Source organism: Anolis sagrei, chromosome X (genome assembly GCF_037176765.1).
Source record: "Anolis sagrei isolate rAnoSag1 chromosome X, rAnoSag1.mat, whole genome shotgun sequence".
Taxonomy (NCBI): domain Eukaryota; kingdom Metazoa; phylum Chordata; class Lepidosauria; order Squamata; family Dactyloidae; genus Anolis; species Anolis sagrei.
Window position 1 is genome coordinate 100479842 of NC_090034.1, and position 22074 is coordinate 100501915.

The 22074-nt window shown below is 42.3% G+C and overlaps 1 protein-coding gene across 1 annotated transcript in view; it reads right to left on the bottom strand.

Moving 5' to 3' along the window:
• LOC137097939 (cation channel sperm-associated auxiliary subunit gamma-like) overlaps positions 1-22074 on the bottom strand; it is a 64045-nt gene that overhangs the window by 26133 nt on the left and 15838 nt on the right. Inside the window, exons 9-18 of the mRNA XM_067473408.1 lie at positions 21162-21227; positions 18972-19079; positions 16189-16236; positions 14934-15066; positions 13244-13355; positions 10561-10725; positions 9058-9176; positions 7061-7274; positions 6907-6969; positions 944-1127 (exon numbers count right to left, since the gene is read on the bottom strand). Of these exons, the coding sequence (XP_067329509.1) occupies positions 944-1127; positions 6907-6969; positions 7061-7274; positions 9058-9176; positions 10561-10725; positions 13244-13355; positions 14934-15066; positions 16189-16236; positions 18972-19079; positions 21162-21227 (1212 nt within the window). The remainder of the gene's footprint in view (positions 1-943; positions 1128-6906; positions 6970-7060; positions 7275-9057; positions 9177-10560; positions 10726-13243; positions 13356-14933; positions 15067-16188; positions 16237-18971; positions 19080-21161; positions 21228-22074) is intronic.

Sequence of the window (22074 nt, forward strand, 5' to 3'; positions counted from 1 at the left end):
CCACACCTATAGCAAGCCATCCTCAGAGGTTGTGAGGTCTGTTGGAAACTACGCAAGTGGGGTTTATATATCTGTGGAATGTCCAGGGTGGGAGAAAGAGCTCTTGTCTGTTTGAGGCAAGTGCGAATGTTGCAATTGGCCACCTTGATTAGTATTAAATGACTGTACAACTTCAAAGCCTGCCTGGTTGCTACCTGGGGAAATCCTTTTGTTATTTGGGAGTTGTAGTTGCTGGGATTTATAGTTAACCTACAATCAAAGAGTATTCTGAACCCCACCAATGATGGAATTGAACCAGACTTGGCAGACAGGACTCCCATGACCAACAGAAAATACTGGAAGGGTTTGGTGGGCATTGACCTTGAGTTTTGGAGCTGTAGTTCACCTACATCCAGAGAGCACTGTGGACTCAAACAGTGATGGATCTGGACCAAACTTGGCATGAATATTCCATATGCCCAAAGATGAACACAGATGGAGTTTGGGGGAAATAGACCTTGACATTTGGGAGTTGTAGTTGCTGGGATTTATAGTTCACCTACAATCAAAGAGTATTCTGAGCCCCACCAATAACAGAATTGCTATACCTTGTTTTCTGATAGTCCTTGGCGACCCCTCTGACACCCCCTCCTGACCCCCCCAGTGGTCCCCACCCCCAGATTGAGAAATGCTGCCCTAATATATAGAAACTGTCCCTACAAATCAACTTCTGCTTCAGTCCCCATAATTCCAGCAATGCAGGGAGTGAAACCTTGAAAATCCTTCAAACCTAGAATTCTTCAAATGCTCTTGGTCAAATGCGCCAGTTCCTTTTCTCTGGATGGTGTTTTAAAAAAGTCAAGTGAACCTTTAAGCTACTGCGAGGTTAGGAATGTGAGGCAAATGCCGTGGGGAGGGGGGATTTTATTGGGGGACAATGCCATTATCTCCCGCATCATCTTACTGCTCTGTTTGGTCGTCCGGATGCTCAAGTACACAGAGAAAAAGAAAGTCTGTTCCTTGTCCAAGTAGATGGTTTTTGGCAGCACATTATTGGGCCTGAGATTGTAGATCTTCACATAGTTGGCCATGTCAACATAGACGCCTCCAGAAGATTTCATGTTGCTGGCCAAGTAGTAGTAGTATTCCTGGAAAGAGTTGAATGCAACTCAGTTAGGCATATCAACCATCCAATCTACATATATATATAATGGTTCCTGTCGTAATGAGTGGCTTAAAAAGAAAAGAACTACTGGGCCAATACCCATCAAATTTGGCAACAAAACTCCTCACCATACAAGGTGTGACCATCAATAATAAATAACAAAAGAAAAAACTTACAAATCCTAAAAAAGGAGAAGATGCCACTGGGCATGCGTACAGGGAGGGGGAGTGCGCGCGCTCACACACACAGGGCAGCTCCACGTGGTGGAGCCTGTGCTGGCAACGGCCTGGAGTCAGCCTCGGCTCCTCGAGGTTCTGCAGCGGGAAGCCACTCACCAGCCTGACCAAGTCAGCTGGAGGCAGAGAGGCCTCTTCTTCCTCCTTCTCCCTCCTGCCTCGGGAGTAGGGATTGGAAATCAGTATGCCGGAGGAGAAAGAAGAGGAGGAGGTGGTCCAATTTTCCAGCAGGAAGGAAGGCAAGGCCAAGGAAAGGAACTTCCATTTTAATGCTCTGCCATGCAAATTGTAGTCTACACTCTTTCCTCTTTCATCCCCTTCCTTCCTTCCTTTTATTCCTTCTTGCTCTCTCCCTCATCCTTCTCTCCCTCCCTTCTCTCTTCCCCCATTTCCTTCCTTCATGTCTTCCCTTCCTCCTCTCCTCCCTCATCCTTCCCCTCTTTCCTTCTCTCTTTCCTTGCCTCCCTCCCTTCTCTCCTTCCCTTCTATCATTCCTCCTTCCCTTCTTCCTCTTTAGCTCTCCCCTTGGGTGCCGCCATCATGGGGTTCCAGTAAGCCCTGCCCCTAATGAAGCAGAGTGTGCTGAGGAAGGAAGGAAGCTAGGAAGGAAGGAAGGAAGGAAGGAAGGAAGGAAGGAAGGAAGGAGGGAAGGAAGGAAGGAAGGAAGGGGAGAGCCCAGTTCCACCTCCTCATTAATTGCAGGTGAGCTGGACATCCAAGCAGCCCCCAAGGTCAATTTCCCCCAATTTCCACCAGAATTCATATTTGGCCATGTTGAGTATAAAACCCAAGTTTGGTCCGATCCAGCTTTCTTTCCCAGTGCTATCCGGATGAACAATTTCTCCTCCCCCTCCCCCTCCTCATTCTCTCATCCACCCCAACTCCTCCTTCCTTCCCTCCTTCCTTCCTTCCTTCCTTTCTCTACTTCCTTCTCCTTCCTTTAATTCTTTGCCTCCCTGCCTTCCCTCCTTCCTCTCCCTCCTTCTTCCCTTTCCTTTTCTCCATTACTCCTCCCACCCTTTCTTTCCTTCCCTCCTTTTCCTTCCTCCCTTTCTTTCCTTCCTTTCTCCCCCCCCCCCCCACCATATATAATTACAATACTTTTTATATTACTGTTATATATACTGCTATCTCCAGCAAAGGATCACCGCCTTGTCGGGGCGCTGGAGCTTGAGCACCTCAATGATGTCATGAGCGAAACCGTGAAGGGCCACCCAAGACGGGACGGTCGTGGCAGAGAGGTCAGACCAAGCGTGATCCCTGGGGAAGGCAATGGCAAACCACTCCAGTATCCTTGCCAAGAAAACTAAATGGACCAGTACAACCAGAGATATGTCGGTATGCCATTGGAAGATGGGACTCCCAGGTCGGAAGATGGCCAAAATGCTACTGGGGAGGAGCAGAGGATAAGTTCAACTAGCCCCAGATGTGATGACGCAGCTAGCTCAAAGCCGAAAGGAAGGCTAGCGGCCGACGGTACTGGAGGTGAACGACGAATCCGATGCTCTAAAGATCAACACACCATAGGAACCTGGAATGTAAGATCTATGAGCCAGGGCAAATTGGATGTTGTTATTGGTGAGATGTCAAGACTAAAGATAGACATTCTGGGGGTCAGCGAACTGAAATGGACTGGAATGGGCCACTTCACATCAGATGACCACCAGATCTATTACTGCGGACAAGAGGAACATCGAAGAAATGGAGTAGCCTTCATAATTAATAAGAAATTCGCTAAAGCGGTGCTTGGATACAACCCAAAAAGCGACAGAATGATCTCAATTCGAGTGCAAGGAAAGCCTTTCAACATTACAGTGATCCAAATATATGCCCCAACCACAGCTGCTGAAGAAGCAGAAGTAGATCAGTTCTATGAGGATCTGCAGGACCTACTGGATAATACACCAAAAAGAGACATTATTTTCATTACAGGAGACTGGAATGCCAAGGTGGGAAGTCAAATGACAACTGGGATCACAGGCAAGCATGGTCTGGGAGAACAAAATGAAGCAGGACGCAGGCTGATAGAATTTTGCCAGGAAAACTCGCTGTGCATAACAAACACTCTCTTCCAACAACCTAAAAGACGGCTTTATACATGGACTTCACCAGATGGTCAGCACTGAAATCAGATTGACTACATCCTTTGCAGCCAAAGGTGGCGGACATCCATCCAGTCGGTGAAAACAAGACCTGGGGCTGACTGTAGCTCAGATCACGAACTTCTTATTGCTCAATTTAAAATAAAACTAAAGAGATCAGGGAAAATACACAGACCAGTTAGATATGATCTCACTAACATTCCTAGCGAATATACAGTGGAAGTGAAGAACAGATTTGAAGGACTAGATTTAGTAAACAGAGTCCCAGAAGAACTATGGACAGAAGTCCGCAACATTGTTCAGGAGACGGCAACAAAGTACGTTCCAAAGAAAAAGAAAACCAAGAAGGCAAAATGGTTGTCTGCTGAGACACTGGAAGTAGCCCAAGAAAGGAGGAAAGCAAAAGGAAACAGTGATAGTAAGGGGAGATATGCCCAGTTAAATGCGCAATTCCAGAGGTTAGCCAGAAGAGATAAGGAACTATTTTTAAATAAGCAATGCATGGAAGTGGAAGAAGACAACAGAATAGGAAGGACAAGAGACCTCTTCCAGAAAATTAGAAACATTGGAGGTAAATTTCAGGCAAAAATTGGTATGATAAGAAACAAAGATGGCAGGGACTTAACAGAAGCTGAAGAGATCAAGAGAAGGTGGCGAGACTATACAGAAGATCTGTATAGAAAGGATAATAATATTGAGGATAGTTATGACGGTGTGGTGAATGAATTAGAACCAGACATCCTGAGGAGTGAGGTTGAATGGGCCTTAAGAAGCATTGCTAACAACAAGGCAGCAGGAGACGACGGGATCCCAGCTGAACTGTTTAAAATCTTAAAAGATGATGCTGTCAAGGTGATGCATGCCATTTGCCAGCAAATATGGAAAACACAAGAATGGCCATCAGACTGGAAAAAATCAACTTATATCCCCATACCAAAAAAGGGAAATGCGAAAGACTGCTCCAACTTCCGTACAGTGGCCCTTATTTCTCATGCCAGTAAGGTCATGCTCAAGATCCTGCAAGGAAGACTCCAGCAATACATGGAGCGAGAATTGCCAGATGTTCAAGCTGGGTTTAGAAAAGGCAGAGGAACGAGAGACCAGATTGCCAATATCCGCTGGATAATGGAGAAAGGCAGGGAGTTTCAGAAAAACATCTACTTCTGCTTCATTGACTATTCTAAAGCCTTTGACTGTGTGGATCATAATAAATTGTGGCAAGTTCTTGGTGGGATGGGCATACCAAGCCACCTTGTCTCTCTCCTGAGGAATCTGTACAAGGACCAAGTAGCAACAGTCAGAACTGACCACGGAACAACAGACTGGTTCAAGATTGGGAAAGGCGTACGGCAAGGCTGCATCCTCTCACCCAACCTTTTTAACTTGTATGCAGAACACATCATGCGATGTGCGGGGCTGGATGAATGCAAAGCTGGGGTGAAAATTGCTGGAAGAAACATTAACAACCTCAGATATGCAGATGACACCACTCTGATGGCCGAAAGCGAGGAGGAGCTGAGGAGCCTTCTAATCAAGGTGAAAGAAGAAAGCGCAAAAGCCGGATTGCAGCTAAACGTCAAAAAAACCAAGATTATGGCAACAAGAATGATTGACAACTGGAAAATAGAGGGAGAAACCGTGGAGGCCGTGACAGACTTTGTATTTCTAGGTGCAAAGATTACTGCAGACGCAGACTGCAGCCAGGAAATCAGAAGACGCTTACTTCTTGGGAGGAGAGCAATGTCCAGTATCGATAAAATAGTGAAGAGTAGAGACATCAGACTGACAACAAAGATCCGCCTAGTCAAGGCCATGGTATTCCCTGTAGTAACCTACGGATGTGAGAGCTGGACCTTAGGGAAGACTGAGCGAAGGAAGATCGATGCTTTTGAGCTGTGGTGTTGGAGGAAAGTTCTGAGAGTGCCTTGGACTGCAAGAAGATCCAACCAGTCCATCCTCCAGGAAATAAAGCCCGACTGCTCACTGGAGGGAAAGATACTAGAGACAAAGTTGAAGTACTTTGGCCACATCATGAGGAGACAGGAAAGCCTAGAGAAGACAATTATGCTGGGGAAAGTGGAAGGCAAAAGGAAGAGGGGCCGACCAAGGGCAAGATGGATGGATGGCATCCTTGAAGTGACTGGACTGACCTTGAGGGAGCTGGGGGTGGTAACGGCCGACAGGGAGCTCTGGCGTGGGCTGGTCCATGAGGTCACGAAGAGTCGGAGACGACTGAACGAATGAACAACAACAACATACTGCTATATAATACATAAATATTATATATATTATTGCTATATGTATTACTATATAATATGCTACTACTATATATTACTATATTAAATAGACTTATAGAATAGAGTTAGAAGGGACTCTACCGTGTTATTGGGGGAGAACAGACAGGAAAGAAGGAAGGAGGGAAGGCAGGAAGGAGAGAAGGAAGGAAAGAAAGGTACCAAAGAAAGGAAGGAAGGAAGAAGATAAGTAGAAATGAAAGGAAAGGCGGGAAAGAGGTAAAGAAGGAAGGAGAAAAGGAAATAAAAAGTGAAAGAAGCAAGGAAACAGAAGGAAGAAATGAGACAAAGGAAGAAGTAGAGAAAGGGGGAGGGAAGGAAGAAAAGAGAGAATGAAGGATGAAACCAAAGAGTGAAAGAAGGAATGAAAGAAACAGGTAGAGAAGGAAGAAAGGAGAAAAAGGGGAAGGGAAAGAAAAAGGGGGGAAGGAATAGGTTGGTACCTCTCTTTCATAACAGTCCAGATATCTACCTCTACTTCGAAAATTCTTACTACAGGCCACAGCAACGCGTGGCAGGGCACAGCTAGGCCTATATATGGCCATAGGAGTGCTAGTATTATTAATGGGTCGGTTTACACTTTCCTTTTCCTTATGTGTTTGTTATTATGTATTGAATCAGCTGCTCCTGCTTTGATTCAAATGGGAGAGGTAGGTAAGAAAAGAGGTAGGCCTTTTGCAGAAAAGGTGTGTCTGCAGCAGAACTTTTCAAAATAAAAGCAATCACTCCATTCAGACAATGATAATCCTGTAAGATGAGTACCTGAAATAGGAACTCTATGCCAACTATATAAATACGTCACATAGTCTTATTGCTATTAGTAAGGAGCCACCAGTGGTGCAATGGGTTAAACACTTGTGCCGGAAGGCATGCTGACCAAAAGGTCAGCGGTTCGAATCCAGGGAGTGGGGTGAGCTCCCATCTGTCAACTCCAGCTTCTCATGTGGGGACATGAGAGAAGCCTCCCACAAGATGGTAAAAGATCAATCATCCAGGCGCCCCTTGCAGATGGCCAATTCTCTCACACCAGTAGCAACTCATTATATTATTAAGATATGCCTGGAATTAATCTTTGGGGAGAGGGGTCTTTGTGGGGAATCATTCCCAAGACTGTTTTTTTTTTTCCTTACTGCATCTTGCTTCTTGTTCTTCCACCAGCGCCACGTGGGGTCATGGACTGGATCGGCATAAGACTGGCAAGATAAAAAAAACTTGGTAAGGAACAGTTTGAAGACAGAGGGAGAAAGAGAAAAAATCCATCTAGGCAAGAACAACTATCCTCACTCTGTGGTAAGCTGAGTGCAGCTGGAGTAGCTGGTAGACCAGACCCTGGTATACAACCAGCGCCTTCACATCATAGAAGTTTGTTTTCTCCATGACTTCCGGTGGCTTGGCACGGTAATGCTCCATCCGAGTATAGCGCTGTGGGAATGGCAAATCCACAAAGCGGAGCACGGCAAACGGGCAACGGTGGGTGAATCTAATGTAGCTTATCCGACTGGGGAGAAAGAAGCAGACACATCAGACAAGGTTCTGAACATTGTGGTCTCTGCCCATTGGGAATGCTGCTTAGAACTAGCATGTGGAATATGGGGCCCTCCAGAACAGCGAGTTGCTTACCTCACACACACACAGCCTTTATTGGCATACAACAACAACACCACAACACAGGCACAGAAAAAAAAAGAGGAAGTCACAGATAAAAATGAAAGCAGAATGAAAGTGTTACTAATCTCCAGAATTAAATTTGCAACACAAAAGAATGCCCTAGTATACCTTGCTATATTAGCCCAGCCCTCCCATAGTTATCGAGGCCCACTCTCGAATCTTGGCCGTAGGAAACCGAACTTGCCCAATGGAATTAGCATTGAACTGTTTTTTTAAATTTTAAATATGTATGACTATTTTATAGTATTATGTCTATAATGATTGAAGCCCCCGGTGATGCAGTGTGTTAAAATGCTGAGCTTGTTGACCGAAAGGTCGCAGGTTCGAATCCGGGGAGCGGCGTGAGCTTCCGCTGTCAGCTCCAGTTTCTGCCAACCTAGCAGTTCACTGCTATACAGATAAATAGCAGGGAAATGTAGTTTCAGTAGAATATGGGGAACTTAAAAAGCTTAAAAAGTTATAAAAGACTTTATTCAAAGAATTACATACCTAGGTAGGAAAGTTAAGAAGGTCTATCTATCTATCTATCTATCTCCGCAGGGGAGCCCCCAGTGGTGCAGTGGGTTAAACCACTGAGTTGCTAATCTTGTTGACCAAAAGGTTGCAGGTTCGAATCCGGGGAGCGGCAAGAGCTTCCGCTGTCAGCCCCAGCTTCTGCCAACCTAGCAGTTCGAAAACATGCAAATGCGAGTAGATCAATAGGTACTGCTCCGGCAGGAAGGTAAGGGCGCTCCATGCAGTCCACATGACCTTGGAGGTGTCTACGGATAACACTGGCTCTTCGACTTAGAAATGGAAATGAGCACCACACCCCAGAGCCGGAAATGACTGGACTTAATGTCAGGGGAAAACCTTTACCTTATAACGATTACTTGTAATTTTTATGTCTGTAATTTCAGTGTTTGACCTATACTGGAAACCATCCAGAATCTCCTTGGGGAGATAAAGCGGTATACAAATAAAATATTGTTGTTGTTGTTGTTGTTGTTATAGTTGGACAGTAAGCTAGGCTGAAGTTTGGGTGCTCACCCTGATCAAACTGCCAACCTTTCGGTTGGGAAAGATCTATTGCTGGTGATTAAAAAGAACCTTAAAACCTGGCTCTTCCGCTGCGCCTTTGGTGAATAGGTATTCAATCCCACATTATCGCTCAGTCTCAATGCTCTGTCATTAGAGTATACGTCCGTCCGTCCGTCCCCCCGCCTCGTGGGAAAGCCTGATTCCATAACCCCCGCTATAATGAGCCCCCCTCCGCAAATAATCTGTTTCTCTTTTATCTCACCCGAGTTTTTAACTAGCTTTAATTAGCTCCTCTTTTAATCATTACATGTAGCCCGCCCATTGTCATTGGGTTGTTTCTACTGTAATTTTATATTGTTATGTATTCACATGTTTTATGTAATCATGATGTTGTTTATTGTTCGCTTTTTTGGTTTGCGTTTCGGTTTCTCTTTATTGTAATTGTTGTTTGGGCTTGCTCCCATGTAAGCCGCTCCGAGTCCCCATTGGGGAGATGGTGGCGGGGTATAAATAAAGATTATTATTATTATTATTATTATTATTAACTAGCTGTGCTCAAGCCCGGCCCCACACCTTGTGCATTCACAACTCACTTGTGCGTCATTCCTTTGTGTGGAGTGCTGATCATCTGGTCATAGGTCAGGATATGATCCAGAGGGAATTTCCTCTTGATTAACTTTCCAGTTGTTCCAGGATCCTCTTTATAAATCAGCTTTTAAAAAATGGGGCCAAGGACAATCATTTTAGCCTGGAGCGACCAGATACCCAATATACAAATGACTATCTCCACACTTCCTCCATAATGTATAATTATGCAACACTCTGTAATATTTAGTTCCGCTATACTGCCACAGACTTCAAGCCAAAGGAAAGCTATCACAGGGTTTTCTTGGCATGATTTGTTCTGAGGGGTTTCTCCATCATCTTCCTCTGAGACTGAGAGAGGGTTGGTGATGAGATTGTTTTATGGTTTTAATAACTGTTTTGATATTTGATGATGTACTGTTTTTAATATGATTTATGTTTAAAGTGTGGCTTTACTGTTGTAGTTGTAAGGCATTTAATTTAAAGTCTGATCAAGATCTGAACATGAAACCCCTGGCCCTACCACTACTCCTTTTTGGAAAGTCTGATCTGGTCCACGCTCTGGTTACATCCCGAATAGATTACTGCAATGCGCTCTACGTGGGGCTGCCTCTGAAGACGGTTCAGAAACTTCAGTTAGTTCAACGGGCGGCAGCCAGATTACTAACTGGGGCTGCATACAGGAAGCATACCACCCCCCTGTTATGCCAGCTCCACTGGCTTCCGGTCCATCTCCGAGCCCATTTCAAAGTGCTGTATAAAGCTCTATACGGTTTGGGCCCAGCTTACTTGTCCGAATGCATCCACCCCTACGTCCCACCTCGCAATTTAAGATCATCTGGGGAGGCCCTGCTCTTGCTCCCGTCAACCGTGCAAATGCGGCTGGCGGGGACGAGGAGCAGGGCCTTCTCAGCTGTGGCCCCCCGCCTATGGAACACACTCCCAAAGGAGGTAAGATCTGCTCCCTCACTCCTGACCGTTAGAAAAAAAATTAAAATCATGGTTCTGGGACCAGGCCTTCGGACAATAGATGTATATGCAGCTTTTAGTGGGATAAGGACTGGAACAGTAACTCGAATGATGAGATTGTTTTATGGTTTTAATAACTGTTTTGATATTTGATGATGTACTGTTTTTAATATGATTTATGTTTAAAGTGTGGCTTTACTGTTGATGTGCAAATATTGTGTATTATGTTTTTATGGTTTTAAATTGCATACTGTTGATTGTTGTATTTTGTTGTAAACCGCGTTGAGTCGCCGGCTAGGCTGAGAAACAGCGGTATACAAGTATAGCAAATAAATAAATAAATAAATAAATAAATACTGTTGTAGTTGTAAGGCATTTAATTTTTGCCATTATCTATGTGTAAACCGCTTTGAGTTTTACACCCCTCGGGTGTAAAACCCCTCGGGGTGAGAAAAGCGGTATATAAATACTGTAAATAAATAAATAAATAAATAAATAAATACATTTTTCAAATGTCAAAAACCACAGCAAAGGAAACCCACCTCTTGCATCCCATCCTTGTCAAAGAAAACACTGACTAGAGAATGATTGGCAGCCAAATCATAATCTGGTGAGCCTTCCATCACTTGCAGTGTATTGTACACGTTCCAGGCATCTGAGGGATACGCTTTTTTGACCTCTGTGCTGCCCTCTTTCATAACCCAGACCTTGAATTGGGGGGAGAGAAGTGCTCAATTAAAATCTCTCTTTTCACACACAGAGAGCAGTGGGGCATTTCCCTGAATCTTTCCCCACCAATTCCTTTTTGCAGTGGTCACTGATAGAAAAAGAAAAGCAACAAACAACACGACTAACGCTAAAAACAGAGACCTGTAAAACATTAGCAATGAATTACTTTGAAAAACAATTTTCAATGATCCAGGCTGAGCTCACCCAGTATCTGCACAACTAGGCCGAGAGAAACGTATGGCCCATGACATTTTCAGAAACCATTCAAAAGTTGGGTTGCTGAGTTTTCTGGGCTGTATGGCCATGTTCCAGAAGCATTCTCTCCTGATGTTTTGCACACATCTACGGCAAGCATCCTCAGAGGTTATGAGGTATATTGATACTTACTTGCTTAGGCAATCCCTCATAGCCCAAGAATGGTGGTCCTTCAAGTCTGGTGTTTTGGTGGTGGGTTTGTAGCTGGCTGTGCAGCCCTATTCTTGATCTGCATGTTCTCCCACAGTAAGGACATCGATTTCCAGTCAACTCAGCTGGACTGGTCACTTTGTCGGAATGCCCGATCACCGTCTCCCAAAGTAGTTACTATACTCCCAACTCAGGAACAGGAAATGTAACGTTGATGGACAGGAAAAGAGATTTAAAGGTGGGCTTAAAGCCAACTTTAAAAACTGTGGATTAGACACCGAGAACTGGGAAGCCCTAGCCCTTGAGTGCTCTCACTGGAGGTCAGCTGTGACCAGCAGTGCTGCAGAATTCAAAGAGGCATGAATGGAGAGTGAAAGGGAGAAACGTGCCAAGAGGAAGGTGCATCAAGCCAACTCTGACGGGGACCACCTTCCAACTGTATATTAGAACATTGCTTCTAACAAACAAGAGTTCTTTCTCCCACCCTAGACCTTCAACAGATATATAAGCCTCCCTTGTCTAGTTTCCAATATACTTCACAATCTCTGAGGATGCCTGCCATAGATGTGGGCCAAATGTCACAAGAGAATGCTTCTAAAACATGGCCATACAGCCCAGAAAACTCACAGCAACCCAGTGATCCTGGCCATGAAAGCCTTTGACAAGATATCTGTGGAACGTCCAGGGTGGGAGAAAGAACTCTTGTCTGTTGGAGGCAAGTATGAATGTTGCAACTGGTCACCTTAAAAAACAGAGGAATTCTTGACATAAAAAATCAGGGCCAGTTAACACCTTCCAACACAGGATTCTCCCAGGCAGGAAGCAGTCAGTCTTTGAAGTTGCAAAGCCATTCAATGGTAATCAAGGCCGGTGGCGCAGTGGGTTCAACCCCTGTGCCGGCAGGACTGATGACCGACAGGTTGCAGGTTCGAATCCGGGGAGAGGCGGATGAGTTTCCTCTATCAGCTCCAGCTCTTCATGCGGGGACATGAGAGAAGCCTCCCACAAGGATGATAAAAAAATCAAATCATTCATGCGTTCCCTGGACAACGTCCTTGCAGACAGCCAATTATCTCACACCAGAAGCGACTTGCAGTTTCTCAAGTCGCTCCTGACGCAACAAAAAAAAAGCAACCAATTGCAACATTCACACTTGCCTCAAGCAGACAAGAGTTCTTTCTCCCACCCTGGACATTATTGCACAGATATATAAACCCCACTTGCCTAGTTTCCAACAGACTTCACAACCTCTGAGGATGCTTGCCGTAGATGTGTGCAAAACATCAGGAGAGAATGCTTCTGGAACATGGCCATACAGCCTGGAAAACTCACAGCAACCCAGTGATTCCGGCCATGAAAGCCTTCTACAACACATTCAAGAGTTGTAACCAACAGATGAAATTCAAGAAAAACATGCAAGCCAAATCTGGCCAAATTATGCCCACAGAGAAGAAGAGAGCTCCTCATCCCATATCTATCTACAAGCAAACAGGAGCAGGCTAGCCTTGCTCAGCTACTTTGATAGTAAATAATCCATTAGTAATTAATTAATTCAATAAATCCTTTTCTTGTTTCAGTCATGGATGTCAACAGTGCTGAAAGCAATCAACTCTTATTCTCCTTCCAACATGCTGCTACTGATTTTGCTATATTTAAGGTGATGTTTCACATTCTGGGAGCCCCATTGGTGCAGCAGGTCAAACTGCTGAGCTGGTAAACTTGCTGACCAAAAGGTCAGTGGTTCAAATTCAGGGAACGGGATGAGCTCTCGTTGTTAGCCCCAGCTTCTGTCAATCTAGCAGTCGAAAACATGCAAATGTGAGTAGATCAATAGGTACCGCTTCTGCAAGTAGGTAACGGCATTCCATGCAGTCATGCCGGCCACATGACCTTGGAGGTGTCTATACACAACGCCAGCTCTTCAGCTTAGAAATAGAGATGAGCACCACCCCCCAGAGATGGATACGACTAGACTTAACGTCAGGAGAAACCTTTACCTTTACCAACACATCCTGACATAAATAAACAACAATGCCTCCACTTCCCATAACAATTAGCTACTGGGTCCACAAGGAAAATAAACACACGTACCTCATCTGCGTCCGTCACAAATGCAATGTTCCCAGTAAAGGACATAACAAAATATTTGATGGGTGAGTCTCCCCGAAAGTTGGACAAATATATGTAACTTGCCATGTCGTTGCTGTCAAGGAAAGTCGGGGGGGGGGGGGGGGAGACATTTTGTACAAATGTTATCAGCAAGGGGTTGTTGTAGGTTTTTTCAGGCTATATGGCCATGGTCTAGAGGTATTTTCTCCTGACGTTTCGCCTGCACTATGGCAAACGTCATAGATGCAGGCGAAACGTCAGTAGAAAATGCCTCTAGACCATGGCCATATAGCCCGAAAAAACCTACAACAACCCAGTGATTCCGGCCATGAAAGCCTTCGACAATACGTTATCAGCAATATATAAAGATGAGCAGGTTCTTCTGCTCCCAGAAAGTGAGTACGGTTGGGGCAGATGGGGGAATGTGAACATAAATGATAAATGTAGCCAGGTAAACTAGCAGTAGAAGTAGGAATAATGAGAAGAATGGGCAAGGAAAAATGTATCTGGAATTGGGAAGCGGAGGAAGGACAAAGAAGCAATAAGTTTAAAAAACGAGTGAGAGGAGTACAACTAGATCAGGTATGGGCAAACTTGGGCCCTCCAGGTGTTCTGGACTCCAACTCCCGCCATTCCTAACAGCCTCCGGCCCTTTTCCTTAAGCTTAAGCGCCGGGGGGAGGGGGGGAGGATGGGGCCTGAGGCTGTTAGGAATGGTGGGAGTTGAAGTCCAAAACACCTGGAGTGCCCACGTTTACCCATACCTGTACTAGATGGAAGAGGAGAAGATGTTTCGTCAGTAGTTGTAGAAGTGAGAGTGAAGAAATGGAAAGAGGACAAGAGTGAAACAAAAGGGCGTAGAAAGAGAGGAATGAATGAATGGTTTATTGTACTAGCCATAGGCCATGACATAAAATATACAACCTTTGGAAGTACAATAAGCACTTTTCAATATAAGTATTAAAACAAGTTCCGTACACAGGCTCTTTAAAATTATAGTAGTAGTGACATAATAACAATTACAAATGTCTGACTTGTATCATCCCCAAAATATCTTAATTTCCATTTCTAGCTTCTGCTGTGGGCTTTACGAGTTTGGCTTGAATTTTTTTGGGCTGCGAATGCCAATGTGGCAACCTTTAATGTTATATTTTTGGAATAATCTGCTAACAAGTCACAGATAACTGCTGACTGTTGCCATGCTGCCCTTTCTCCCAAAAGGGCTCCCAGAAGATTGTTTCGAGGGTCATTATACAGTGGGCAATGTAAGAGATAGTGTGTTAAATCCTCTCTTTCCCCGGACCCATAAATACAAAGACGTTGGGCATGAGGGATCCCTCTATGTCCTCCCTCTAACCAGCCTGATGGCATTGTTTGAAAGAGCAGGGCTGTAAACGCTTTTCTAAGGGCTAAATCTTGAAAATATTGTTGGCAATGTTAGTCACTCTTTAGTAGAGGATACCAAGTGGAGAAACCCTGCTGTTTACTAGTCCGCAAGTTGTCAATTACATCCATACATCGGCTTCTTGTTCAACTGCATTAGGGTTATTGTTGACCCATCAAAATACTGGTGGAGCAGAGGATGTTTAGCTAGGAGTTGTGGGGAAAAGACTAATGCAAGAGGGAAAGTTGGGCCATATTCAAATCAGCAGGTTTGGAGCAGCAAGTCTTACCTTTGCAAGATAACATTCCCCCAGATGTAGAATATCTTACTGAAGGGGTTTAAAGCCAAACCTCTTGGTTCGAGGGTTCGATTTGTATAATGCTCGTTCCCTAGTAACAGTACGAAACCCCCATCGGAGGCAGCTAAGGAGGTAACAGAAAGAAAGGCATGGAACGTGGAAACGCGCCGTGACCTTATAGCTGTCCAGCAACAGCACATCCCAATAAACCAGACACAAAGTCTTCCTCGCTACAGTGCAAAATGGACTGCGTTTCTATTTAACTGCCTCCAAATAGGCAGTTATGCAAAGAACCATATGCAAATCTTTGTTTCCCCCTTTCTCATCTTGTCTTGATGATATATGATATGACTAGCCCCCTCAGCGTACACCATGTTTGCAGAACCGTGATATCCCATGAAAGCTAAAGCTAACAGCAAACACGAAGACACATTGAATATTAACTAGGTATTTTTAATTACAAAAAAATTGAGTCAAGCACTGAAAGGCTTAAATGAATGCAACAACTCAGCAAACAATGCAGTTCAATATAAGCAGGTATGCCTGTAGCTTAGTAGCCGTCAGTCTGAGAGAGTCCTCAGTGGAAGAAAGGCCTCAGTGTTAGTAGGCCTCAGTATGAGAAGGCCTGGCGTAAGAAGCTTCTGTGAGAGAAGCCCAGGTTGAAGGCCTTGTGTATAAAGCTCCAGTGTGAAGGTTGCTGTGTGTAAAAGGCTACCGCGTGAAGCTCCTGCGTATGTTTAGTGTGAGAAGAGGCTCTGTGAGAGTGAAGCTGTTTATTTGCATGAGAAAGAAGCCCAGCTTGGAAGTAAGAAGGAAGTATAAAGAACTTTATTTGTGTTATGGAAATCTTGTTCTTGTAAATAGTACAACCATATTATTTTGCTATAAAAATCCTCCTAAGGAAAAGATAACATTGGTCTGTGTGTTTTTGTTCATTTTATCACTTTGGGCTACTGGTGCTGGGTCACACTGCTGCTGGTAAGTTACTCTGCTATGCACTTATGAGGAGGGTGTTTTGTTTATAAGCCCACTCACCCAACAGATTCCTCATTCTATAATGTGATTTCAAGGGCTCATATCTTCCCCTGTCAAAGCAAACAAATGAAGCAGGCCTGCCACAACTTTAGATTCCTACACAATTTCAGAGGGTGGGCTGCTGGCACTATCAATGAATGTAGAGTGCCTAGATGCAGTCTTTTAAATGGAACATCGAAGTTTGCCCTGTTACAGATCCTGTGGTTCTTACCTCTGGGTATCAATGCGGGGATGTCATATAGATGCTTATAATACACATCTGGAAATGGAATAGAGAAAAGAGGCACATGAAGATCTATATAAATAAAAATGTAATGTTCGTTTGTGGGATTAACATAACTGAAAAACCACTGGACGAACCAACGCGAAATTTGGACACAAGACACCTATCAGGCCAACGAGTGACCATCACTCATAAAAACACCGAAAAACACAGCAGAGGGGACTTAAATAGCCAAAAACAAAGAGCAAAAAGATGCTACAGTGCATGTGCAAAATGACTCCTCCTGGCAAACAAAACATACAAGAGCATATCCACACTCTCTTCCGGACTACAGTTCCCAGCATCCCCTAGACCAGGCCCTTTAAGAGAGGAGGATGATCCAAATACACTGTTTCCAAGCTGCAAGCTTTCTTCTCCTTGGATTTCTTTGAGAGCATCCCAATCCCTGCATATTTCCAGTTTACTATTCCTGGACTGCAACTCCCAGCAATCCTCCAGATAGATAAGATAGATAGATTACATATAGATAGGTAGGTAGATTGATCAGGAGGACTGCTGAGAGTTGCAGTCCAAGAATAGGGAGAGAAGGAAGAAGGAAGAAAGAGGAGAAAGAAGCAGGGGGGGAAAGTGGGGTGGGGGGGAGGAAGGGAAGAGGAAGAGAAGGAAGGAAGGAGAGAAAGGAGGAGAGAAAGAGGGAGGGAAGTTTGGCCACAGCAACGCGTGGCGAGTACAGCTAGTGTGAAATAAAAATGCTAATTTGTTGCTCATTTCGGTCACTAGGTGCTCCTACGATCTTTGGCTTCTGCTCAGACCTAGGGTTTCGTTCATTCATACATACACACAACAATAGTTCAGATTCCCCATTTGAAGTATGCAGGGTGACAGTTTAACATGGCAAAACAAATGGCGCACTAATCAATCCCTTGCCCAGAATGATCTTTCTTGACTAATTGCAGTCTTTCTGTATCTTTCCACTTCTATTAACTCACTGGGAATAAGCTGCCTTTGTTCTAGTTTACGCAGAGACAAAATTGATTTATGCAAACTATGTGGCTGTGCAGTATATGGAATTGTCCATTTCACTTAATACTATTTCCTATGTTGATTGGCAGCAGCACTCATGTTTCAAACAAAAGTCTAGCTCAGCGTTTCTCAACCTCAGGGTTGGTACCGGGGGGGGGGGGGGGGAGGGGTGTCAGGAGAGGGTGTCAGAGGGGTTGTCAAAGACCACCAGAAAACACATTATGAGTGTGTGAGGATGGAGGGAGCCGTACGCCAGTGAGTCCCTTCAAGACATGGTGGTTCTGTGTGGGAAGTTTGACACAATTCTATCATTGGTGAGGTTCAGAATGCTCTTTGATTATAGATGAACTATAAATCCCAGCAACTACAATTCCCAAATGTCAAGGTCTATTTTCCCCAAACTCCACCAGTGTTCACATTTGGGCATATTAAGTGTTCATACCAAGAGTCCACAGTGCTCTTTGCATGGAGGTGAACTACAACTCCAAAACTCAAGGGCAATGCCCATCAAACCCTTCCAGTATTTTTTGTTGTCATGGGAGTTCTGTGTGCCAATCTTGGCTCAATTCCATCATTGGTGGAATTTAGAATGCTCTTTAATTGTAGGTTAACTATAAATCCCAGCAACTACAAACCCCAAACGACAAAATCAATACACTAGCCACCGGGATTGTGGCACAGCTGGCTGAGTGTCAGCTGCATTAAGATCACTCTGACCAAAAGGTCATGAGTTCGAAGCCAGCCCGGCTTGGAGTGGGTTTCCAACCAATTGTTGTCGACCTGTTGTTGACCTTTGCAACCCGAAAGACAGTTGCATCTGTCAAGTAGGAAAATTAGGTACCACCTTAAAGTGTGGGGAGGCTAAATTAACTGATTTATGAGGCCATAAAAAAGACTCTAGCAAGCACTCCAGCAAAAAGCATGCGGGGAATGCGGAAGTACTTCATGAAAGCGACAGCTCCCCTGGCGGCCAGAAATTTTTTTTAAATAGCCTCTGTGTATGTCTGTATATGTTGTATATCAAAAATTGGCATTGAATGTTTGCAATATATGTGTACACTGTAATCCGCCCTGAGTCCCCTGCAGGGTGAGAAGGGGAGACTATAAAAGTTGTAAGTAAATAATAAATAATAAATATTCAAATTTGAGCGTATCGGGTATTTGTGCCAAATTTGATCCAGTGATTGGAAACACATCCTGCATATCAGATATTGACATGATGATTCATAACAGGAGCAAAATTACAGTTATGAAGTAGCAACAAAAATAATGTTATGGTTGGGGGTCACCACAACATGAGGAACTGTGTTATGGGGTTGTGGAATTAGGAAGGTTGAGAAACACTGGTCTAGTTGGACACAATAGGGATTGAATCAAGGACCTTCTGCAGGTAAGTAACTGGTTTTTTTCATCAAACAGAAACCTTCTCTCTAGAACTGTCATTCATTTCTTGGTCAGGAGGGGTGTTCTCTGCATTCCTAATCAGTTTCACCTCACTTCGTAATCATGTAATTCTGATGCATCTGAAATTGCCTTTTTATTTTCTCCTGTCTTTTTTTTTTAAAAAAAAAACTTTGTTTCATAGCTATTAAACTGTCAACTGCTCTTGTTTGTTAGATTGTTAGTTTGCAGTACCCACCTGAATTTTAAGTGATGCTAGTGGAAGCAGGAATGATAGAGGTGATGGAGATGATGATGATGATAATAATGATGATAACGATAACAATGCTTAAGAAAGTCAGGCTAACCTTTCCGGAATTCCACAAGGTAGAAGAAATGTGATCCTTGATCGTTCACTAGCAAAAAGAACTTGTTTTCATTTGCAGAGAAGACAGCCCACTCAATCTCACAATGAACTGGAAGGGAGAAAATGTCTCTCAAGGCTTGTTGATAATACACTGGGAGTGGGAATCATAAGTCGGAGGGATGGAATGACTTTTGAGATGACCATCCTATGAAAGAACTACCCGTATATACTCGAGTATAAGCCAACCCAAATATAAGCGGAGGCACCTAATTTTACCACAAAAAACTGGGAAAACATATTGACCCGAGTATAAGCCGTGGGTTGGAAATGCAGCAGCTACTAGTAAATTTCAAAATAAAAAGAGCTACCCATAAAATAACATTAATTGAGGCATCAGGAGGTTAAATGAATTTTGAATATTTACATAAAACTATAATTTAAGATAAGACTGTCCAACTCTGATTAAACCATTATTCTAACCTTCTTAAATGTAAATGTGCTTACATATCCTTCCAATAATAATAAATAGAGCAAAATCATAAATGTAATAATAATATAGAGCAAAATAATAAATGTAATAACAATAATAAATAGAGCAAAATAATAAATGTAATTATAATATAAATAGAGTAAAATAATAAATGTAATAACAATAATGAATAGAGTAAATGATAAATGTAATAATAATATAGTGCAAAATAATAAATGTAATAACAATAATAAATAGAGCAAAATAATAAATGTAATAATAATATAGAGCAAAATAATAGATGTATGTAATAATAATAACATAAATAGAGTAAAATAATAAATGTAATAACAATAATAAATAGAGTAAATGATAAATGTAATAATAATATAGTGCAAAATAATAAATGTAATAAAAATAATAGAATAAAATAATAAATGTAATAATAATATAAATAGAGTAAAATAATAAATGTAATAATAATATAGAGCAAAATAATAAATGTATGTAATAATAATAATATAAATAGAGTAAAATAATAACTGTAATAACAATAATAAATAGAGTAAATGATAAATGTAATAATAATATAGTGCAAAATAATAAATGTAATAACAATCATAAATAGAGCAAAATAATAAATGTAATAACAATCATAAATAGAGCAAAATAATAAATGTAATAACAATAATAAATAGAGTAAAATAATAAATGTAATAATAATATAGAGCAAAATAAATGTAATAATAATAGAATAAAATTATAAATGTAATAATAATAATAATAAATAGGGTAGAATAATCAATGTAATAAAAATAATAGAGTAAAATAATGTAAATGTAAGAATATTAATAAATAGAGTATAATAATAAATTTAATACAAATAATAACAGAGTAAAATAATAACTAACTTTGACTTGAGTATAAACTGAGGGGGGCCTTTTCAACCTAAAAAGAGCTGAAAAACTCAGTTTATACTCAAGTATATACGGTACATTGTCTGGGGGAGAAAAAACAATAAACACTTCTGATAATTTAATGAATGGGTACTTAATTTCACCTGGAGAATAACAGAACTGAAGAGACCACAATCTGCAAAGATATTTTAGCTGCTTTTTTATATTATGCTCCCAGTAGAAGGAAGATCTGTAAAGTTAGTTTAAATTCAGTCCAGCCATGCCAGCATGGACTGAATAAGTACATTTCATCGCATAACAGTTGCACTTTTATCCCTTTTTTAAACAAAATAAGGGGTGCAACTATTATAATAAAGAAATTTGCATTTGATTCTATGGTTTCTGTTTCTCTGAAGAAAAATTAATTGCCTTACTTCCGAGTCAAGAGGAGGAGGAACTGATCTCCCATTCCTTCCTTTATTATTTCTCCAGAAAGCAAGGCACTTTTCAAATCTGAAATTGGGCTGTTTGGAGGAAGGAAAAAGGAAGGAAGATCCAACTTCCAGAAACCTCCATTTCAGGTTTTTTAACTGCCTTGCCTTCAGAGAAAAAAGGAAGGAAAGGGGAATGAGCCCCAAAACTGCCTTGCAACTATTATGTGAGGAACACAAAAATACCAATTTTGCCACACAAAAAATGGGGGTGCAACTGTTATGACGGCAATGAAATATGGTATTTCAATGGTGTCAGAAGAGCACTCCCCATGCCTTTTTCTGTCCATGTTCATGGGTGGAGAGGTAGACGACAAAAGTGTAGAAAAACCTACGATTCAGAAAATCGCACACTGTCTTCTCGCGTACCCTCAGAGAGCCAGAGGAATTCACAATCCCATCTGTAAAAGAGGAGAAAAGTGATAACGTTAAAATATTAAAGCTATTCTTTTCCTTCTTAACATATAGAGAAACCCAATGCAAACAGAATTGCATGACCGCTTAGTCTCATTTGTTTCCTTAGTTTCTATTTTATCTTATCCTGTGGATTTATGAAGTAATTTGTCAAATTCTTTACTAGTAGTGTCTAAAATTATGTACAATATGTTCTGCCATAACAAAGCATTTCTATTACTGTCTGTTGCCGTATTATATTATAACTAGCTGTCCCCTGCCACGCATTACTGTGGTCCAGTCTGTGTATATGTGTTTTGTGTGTGTATATGTGTGTGTATGTGTGTATATATGTGTTTTTGCATATATATGTGTGTGTGTGTGTGTGTGTGATTTTGCACATGTGTTGTAATGTATTTTTTTATATTTTAACTTTTTAAGTCTCTTCCGCTGTGTTTTTCAGTGTTTTTATGAGTGATGGTCATTTGTTGGCCTGAGACGTGTATTGTGTCCAAATTTGGTGTCAATTCGTCCAGTGGTTTTTGAGTTATGTTAACCCCACAAACTAACGTTACATTTTTATTTATATAGATTATATTATTTTATAGATCTGTTCTATATAACCTGGTGCAGCAGGTTAAACCACTGAGGTGCTGAAGTTGCTGATCAAAAGGTTGACAGTTCAAATCCAGGGGAGCGGGCTGAGCTCTGGCTGTTAGCCCCAGCTTCTGCCAACCTAGCGGTTTGAAAACATGCAAATGTGAGTAGATCAATAGGTACTACTTCCATGCAGTAATGCCGGCTACATGATCTTGGAGGTGTCTACGGACAACGCCGGCTCTTCAGCTTAGAAAT